At 42.8% G+C, this 7,876-nt stretch overlaps 1 protein-coding gene across 1 annotated transcript in view; it reads right to left on the bottom strand.

The window, feature by feature from the left end:
• Positions 1–6,816, bottom strand: part of SPTLC3 (serine palmitoyltransferase long chain base subunit 3) — a 133,630-nt gene extending 126,814 nt beyond the window's left edge. The window contains exons 1-2 of the mRNA XM_029222292.1: positions 6,804–6,816; positions 6,501–6,674 (exon numbers count right to left, since the gene is read on the bottom strand). Coding sequence (XP_029078125.1) covers positions 6,501–6,608 — 108 coding nt within the window. The 5' untranslated portion in view covers positions 6,609–6,674; positions 6,804–6,816. The remainder of the gene's footprint in view (positions 1–6,500; positions 6,675–6,803) is intronic.
• Positions 6,817–7,876: the final 1,060 nt, after the last annotated feature.

Raw genomic sequence — 7,876 nt, 5'->3', positions numbered from 1 at the left:
TGTGTGTGTGTGTGTGTGTGTGTGTGTGTGTGTGTGTGTGTGTGTGTAGATGGTGTTAAGTATTAAAGAACCAAGCAAGATCAGGAAAGGGAGTCAGGAAGAAAGTATGTCGCAATTTTTATAGGATTGTGAGTAATATTTGACTTGAAAGAAGGGAGGTGCAGGCACCTGGATTTCTGGGAAGTGCAAATGGGGGAGGATGTGGGAATGTCCTGAGGTGGGAGGATGCAGGGCTGCTGGCTCTAGTGTGGCTGGAATACACTGAGCCCTGGGAAAAAGGAGATGAGTCAGTGAGGATCAAGCCATGGCTCCTTGTGGTCACTGTAAGACTTTCAGCTTTTACTCGAGGCTAGGATACAAAAGGCCATGAGACGTTTTCACTTACTAGAAAACTCTCTAGAGCCCTCCCTGCTGTAGCAGCTGTCTGAGGCAATCCTGCCCACAGTCCTGGCTTGTCCTTTTTTTCAGCTGGCCCAGCTTGGACATGGTAGTGAGGACACCATCTTGCAGGCGAATCCTCCTGGCTCAGCTGTTCTAGGTCCAGCCAATTGAGGCCCCAGATATCCTGGAACAAGGAAGAGCTGTCTCCACTGAGTCTTTTCTGAATTCCTACCCAGTAGAATCCATGAGCATAACAAAATAGTTGTTGTTTAATGTCATTCTGTTTTGGGATGGGTTGTCATTCTGTAATGAATAACTGGGACACAGGGAAAAGGCATGAGGCTCCCGTAACAATCAAGGTGAGAGACAGTGGTGGCTGAGACCAGAGTGGTTGCTGTGGGGAGGTGAGGAGTGGTCAGATTCTGGATATCCTGAGAAGGTAGGATCATGAATTTGCTGACTCATTGAATACAGAAGGAAAAAGTCATGAACGATACCCAGGTTTTTGGTTTGAGCCACTGGAAGGATAGAGTTGTCATTTACTGAGGTGGGAAAGACTATAAAGGAAACACGTTAGGGACAGAGGGAGGGAGTATTGGGGGCTCAGTTTTGGACATGTTAAGTTGGAGATGCCTTTGGTCATCCAAGCAAAAGATCAAGGAAGCAGTTGGAAATGACATATATACATATATATATATATATATATATATATACACACACACACACACACATACACACAGCTGCACATATATACATGTACATATAGTAATGAGACAAGGTCAGATCATCAGGAGAAATCTGCAGTTAGAAAAGAGAACGGGTACAAGGACTGAGCCTTGGGTCACTCTATTGTTCAAAGATCAAGGAGTTGAGGAAAACCAGGAATAGACACTGTAAAGGAACAGCTGGTGATATAAGAGGGTCATAACTTGGAAGCCAAGAGAGAAAAGGGCTTGAAGGAGGAGGAGTAATTACTTGTGTCAAGTGCTGCTGACAGACCGAGTAAAATGAAGCCACCATTGGATGAGGGAATTCAAGGATTTAAGACTATCATTTATTGAGCACCTATTACATGCCAGGCATTGTACTGAACACTCTTACAATATCAGTAGAGGGGTAAGAGCTGCAGGCAGACTTTAATAGATAATAGTCACTATTTATCAAGTATCTACTACACATGTGATAGTTACTGGGAGTCTTACATACACTCTCTTATCTAATCTTCACCATCGCCTTGTGAGGTATGGATCAGAGCCGTGATGCTACTTCCCCAATGTGGCACAGCTAGTAGGGAGCAAAGCTAGTACTCATACCCATTTCTGCTGATGTCAAAGCTTGTCTTCCCGCTATCATTCTTCCTTAAGTGGTTCCCTGGGAAATCCTGAGGGGTGCTGGGATATGAAAAGCCACCAGGAAAGAAATATCTTCCTGGGGAGTTCATTTATACTCAAGGCTTTCAAGGAGGATATACAAGTAGTTTTATAGTAAAATAAATATTATTAAAATAGTATTATAAAGTGGGGTACAGAATTCTAATATACATTTTTAAATAAATTAATACCACATGTGGGCTTGTGGTCTGAGTCACTTTGGCTTATGTTTGGTTTTCTCTCCTTGGTAGATCAATTTATGAATCCCTTTACCCTGTCTTCTCTGGAAAGCCTGATTTGTTGGTTTTCCTGAGCAGGGTGTGAGAGCTGAGGTTCTTAACCTGGGGATCTGAGAAAGTCAGGAAACACATGAATCCTCTACATGGAAAATTCTGTAATACAGAAAGTGCCTATCAGCTTCTCAAAGGATTTTTGACTTCCAAAAGGATAAGCTCCACATGGCAGAGAAAGAACAGTCAGGTATAAGTTGTAGTTGACTGGATAATCATAATTTACACATAGCCTTTTCCTGGGCAACTTTTGAAGGCCCAGTTATACCACGTCTAGAGAATAATAATGGTGACCAAGCTATATGAGTGCATTGTCTAACAAAAGGTTTGTGTGTCACTTCCTACAAAGTCTGAGAGATGAAGTTTGAGCAGTGAAATGGTATCAGTTCTATGACATTTTGTCATCTAATATTTGAAATCAGGGTTAGTCAGAGAAATCTAGTACAACTGGTTGGGTCATAATTGTTCCTAAAACTTGCATACTCCAGGATCAAGTATTAATGTAACAACTCAGGAAAATTAAGATGTAAGATACATCTCTTGCTTTTAAAAAATATAAAGTAAGTCTAAATTAAGAAGATCCAAATTCCCTGAATCACTCTATTTATGACCTCTTATTTTTCTCATCCTATTTTCCTATAGTTCAGAGATTACAGATTTGTGACTGGTAGCAATGTCTCATTGAACTCTACACTATTGGACATTTGAAGCATTAGATGCCAATACTTAAAAATCAGGATATTCTCTCTCCCTCCCACTCCATCTGGATTTCCAGTTTCTTTTGAAAATCATAAGATCTGTCAACATAGGACCTGCTTTCTCTCATGGTGACAATGAGCTTTGTTCAGGTAAACCCATGCTTACCACTTCCTGCTGTCCACACCAGGCCTTACCAGCCTGCTGGGCATTTGTAATCTTAACCTCTGCTGTAATCAAATGATCTTCAATGTGGCAAAACTTTTGGTTGAAGCAGGATTTAGAGGGAACTGTGATGGATGAAGTACATTGTGGAGAACAATTCTGAATACTTCTCTGAACTATGTTCATAGTGTTTGTTTGTTTCCAAAGGTTTAATCTAAATTGTGAATTACTGGGCCAATGACTTTCTTTCTAATATGGTGGCAACAACATCTTCTCACATGAATTTACAGGTTGATATGCTTTAGAATTCCAGTAAAACTACATTAGTTCAGGCCAAATGAGACAAGGTGACAATACTTAGTAGAAAGATTAAATCAAGTGTATTTCAAAATAAATGTAGTGGATTTCTTAAGAGTAATTAGGTTAACGTCAATCTACCTCTACTTGTGTTTCTAAAGAGAATCATTTTCTAGGAAACTTTAACCAATAGATAAAATTAATTTATAATTGGCAGATATTAAATATACTTTAAAACACGTATTCATTTAATTAACAAAACATCTGAACCAGAACACATACATGCTTCTTTGCCTGCTCTTTCTTCATAGATAAGGCAACAAGTTACAGACCTCCTCAGACTGAATAGTTACACTTCAGATTTGACAGCATCCAAGTGATTGTGCTTTTGTATAGTTGATATTTGAGTTCATTGTATTTGGTTTTACCAGCCGGACACTCATCTTAAGCATACAGGCCTTATGCAAAACACAAAATAAAACACAACAAAAGTGTAAAGCTCAGGGAAAGGCATCTTTGCCAAAGATTGATGGCCAAAACAAACTCTTTCCTCAAAATGAAAGCACTGAAAATGGTTGTAATGAGACTGTACAATGATTTTTCTAGGCATTTTAAAGAAATAGAATATACATGTGTTTACATGTTTATTGTTGCTTAGCAAACAACCACCATACTTAAAACAACAATCATTTGTTTGCTTGGGACTTCCCTGGTGGCACAGTGGTTAAGAATCCACCTGCCAATGCAGGGGACACGGGTTCAAGCCCTGGTCTGGGAAGATCCCACATGCCGCGGAGCAACAAAGCCTGAGCACCACAACTACCGAGCCTGCGCTCTAGAGCCCATGAGCCACAACTACTGAGCCTGCATGCCACAACTACTGAAGCCCACGTGCCTAGAGCCCATGCTCCACAACAAAGAGAAGCCACCTCAATGAGAGGCCCACGCACCACAGCGAAGTGTAGTTCCCACTCCGCCACAGCTAGGGAAAGCCCGCACACCACAATGAAGACCCAATGCAGCCATAAATAAATAAAGATATTAAAAATAAAAAGTCTGATAAGCAAACCCAGCTTAAAAAAAAAAACAACAATCATTTGTTTGCTTAAGGATCTGTAATTTGGGCAGAGCCCAGTGGGGACAAGTCATGTATACTCCATGAAGTATAATTGGAACAGATAGACTCCAGGGATGGAGGATCCCCCTTCTAAGAGAGCTGACTCACACAGTTTACAAGCTGGTGCTGCATCTTGCCTAGGCGCACAGCAAGGATACTTGGTTTCTCTCTATTTGGGCTTCTCTTGAGCTGCTTGGGCTTCCTTCAAATGTGGTGGCTGGGTTCCAAGAGTGAGTGTTCTACGAGGACTGGGTTCAGACTTCAAGGTTTTTGGTAAAGACTCAGTTTGTTTAAGGTCCTCAAAGCAAAATGGACTAAAACCAGTGATTAAGGATCATGATAGTAAAGACAACTTCATCTATATCACAGAGGGGAAAACAGGCCTTTGTCTGCCCTACGGCACTAAGAACTCAGCAGGGTTTCTTCTTTCTGGAACATACTTTTTAAGCCATAATTGAGGCTCTCAGTGGGAACCAATTTCAACTAAGTAACACCTAAATATATCTGAGCAAATAGGTTCTGGATGGTCCTTCCTTCAGAAAGAGCTGTTGGAAAAGGCAGTAGCCTCCCTGATATTTCCTGCTGCTCTTAGGGAAGCTTCAGTGTCCAAAGACATTCACAGTCTTGTAGGAGCACTTAGTAATGAACCTTTAGGATCCTGGCTCTCGTCCTTAGGAATGGTTGTAACCATTTAGCTAAGTCTCTAACCTCAGACACTAGAAGGTGGTTACAAAACCAAGATAAAGTAGAGAGAGAGAGAGAGAGAGAGTGGCTTTGAGGGCATCTCTATCCAAATGAGAGCCTTCAGGGTCAGAATGGTCCAGAGGGTGAGAAGGCCAGTGGCCAGTGTTACAGCCATTTTAGGGGCAAAGAGTGTCTTGAGTGGTAGTGGTCTGATTCGATACAGCGACGAATAGATGGTGGGTATTAGTATGATTGCCCTCGTGCAAAGAATGAGAGTTGAGTATTTTCTCTTCACATTATACTCATCTAGGAGAGGCCAGACCTGAGGTTTTAGGTAGACAATTCCAAGGCTAGGGCAATGCCTTTTGTTAAGAGGGGAACCTATTTGGGGGACCACAGCCTGTTCACACACAACCCGGGCTCCAGAGTGCCCTCCCCCCACACCTCTTTCATTCCACTGGACACACAAATTTCCTTCACTGAATGGTGGGCTGGCCCCCAGCCAGCCCCACCTGTCCTGTGATCTTAGAACAATCTCACTGCCCAACCTCCCCACCCCCGACCCCGGTTCTCCCGCACAGGTTCCTTGCCCAGCTTCTCATTTTGCAACGGTGAAGCTGCCTGTTTGGCTATGCTAACCTGCTCCCAAGCAGGTGAACTCACCCCTGCTGCTCAGAACAGAGGACCTGGGCATCCAATGGGAAGCTGGCAATGGCCTGCCTGTTCGTAAGCAGCTTGCAGACCCGGCTCCCTCTTTGAATGAGCTGACAACATTTCTTGGGTTCTTCCCCTTCCTCAGTACATTCCCCTCAAACATTCTGTCAGAGCAGGAGCCAAAAATTTTACAAAAAGTATCACATGGGAAAACAATTCAAAGTCTGTTTGGTTCCTGTGTGCAGCCTGTAACAATAAGCTGCACTTTCTGAAGTGTCTTAAAAAGGAATGCTTGTGATGTCAAGTTTCAAAGAAAGACTTTGGCCCCAAATCAAGCTGTAAGCTATGACAAGGCCCCACCAAACACCAAAAAGAAGTCCCCTTTTAATCCGAGAGGCACTCCTCACTTACCAGGGGAAAACCTACTCCACGTAATCTCAGCAGCGTTTACTTTCACTTCCTCTTTTTTGCCCCTGTGAAGTTTGATGCACGCAGTCTGCTGTGATTTCCTGATAGACTGAAATTTAGCTGGAGAGTTTTAGCCTTCACAACTGTTTTCTCCAAAATGCTTGAGAGAAAACAAAAGTCTAGCAGGGACGTTTTTATGTTAAGGGTTTAAGGCTCTTGGATCTACGTGTGTCCTCTCTTGTACAGAGAAGAAATTCCCTCCTTAACCCATGTCCAAACTTTTTAGTAGCCAAGCATATGAAATTAGCTGAAGCAAGGAGTCAAAACACAGAAAACACTTCCTGCCAAGAACTTTCAGCTAGGACAGCTTCAAACAGCTTTACAACAAATATTGAAATGTTCAGGTCATTCAGAGTAAGGGGGAGGATTGCCGCTTACCTGGGCTTCTTTCACCATCCCGTTCTTTGTGCAGTTTTTTCTGTGACAGTGGTCACTCTGATTGTGAAGTGTTCCATTGCAAATAGCACCACCTCCAGGATCAACCATTTGTGTGAAATTGATGGAAGTGGCAGATTTTCCTTCAGAGGCTCTTGGCAAGCTTGACTTTTGAAGCTGGTGAGGGAATGGGGTAAAGCACTTCAGACTGAGTGCTTGAAGGAATCCTACCAATCAGGCTTTTCCAGAAGAAGAGCAACAGCCTATCTTTTGGGAAGATCTTTGAAGCTAAAAACAAATGATTACCTTTACACTCTTGAAATCAGAATGTGGCCTCCATGGTAACAGAACTGCTCCTGAAACTACAAAGGAGATTGCCAGCTCCTTGCCTGGACTGAGGCAACCAGGAGGCTGCAAAGCCAGTGGCAAACTGTGAGGAGGCCAGCAGGGAGGTGGAGAATCTTTTAAAGACACACACACACACACACACACACACACACACGCCACTGTACACTCCCCAGGTGTCTCCTACGGAGGACAGTGAGTGCCAAATAGACGTCTATCCCCTTCTCACCTCCCTCCTGCATCTAATTACATTTTTGTTTGTAAACCAAGGTCAAAGTCAACATTTCTTTTTGCGGTAAAATAACATTCAGAAGTGGTTGCCAGGGGCCACAGGGAGGAGAGATAGGAAGCTACTGTTTAATGGGTACAAGTTTCTGTTGGAGAAGATGGGAAAAGTTGGGGCGATGGATGGTAGTGATGATTGCCATGTGAATGCCACTGAACTATACACTTCAAAATGGTTAAAATGGTAAATTTTATGTAATGTATATTTTACCATAATACAAAAATGGCAAAAAGACAATTCAGAACCCACCTTATGTTAAAACCAGTGACATCAGGACTTCCCTCGTGGCTCGGTGGTTAGGAATCCACTTGCCAGTGCAGGGGACACGGGTTTGAGCCTCGGTGTGGGAAGATCCCACATGCCGTGGAGCAACTAAGCCCGTGTGCCATAACTACTGAGCCCGTGTGCCACAACTACTGAAGCCCGTGTGCCTAGAGCCCGTGCTCTGCAACAAGAGAAGCCACCGCAATAAGAAGCACATGTACTGCAACAAAGACCCAACGCAGCCAAAAATAAAATAAATTAACTAATTAAAAAAAAGTTCTTGGTGAAAATGAAAAAACAAAACAAAACAAAAAACCCCAGTGACATCAATGAGAGGTACTGATTCATCCAGAATTCCGGTAAGACAGAAGTCTGGGAGACAGGATATTTGGTTTCTCATTATAGCTGCATCACCTTGATCATGTGACCTTGGGAAAGCGATTTTTCTCTCTTTTTGCCTCAGTTTCTCCAGCTATAAGATGAG

The sequence above is a fragment of the Monodon monoceros genome, unplaced genomic scaffold, assembly GCF_005190385.1.
Source record: "Monodon monoceros isolate NGI ecotype Baffin Bay Population unplaced genomic scaffold, NGI_Narwhal_1 Super_Scaffold_13, whole genome shotgun sequence".
NCBI lineage: Eukaryota > Metazoa > Chordata > Mammalia > Artiodactyla > Monodontidae > Monodon > Monodon monoceros.
Note: the sequence above shows the minus strand (reverse complement) of the source record. Positions and strands in the feature narration are given on the sequence as shown.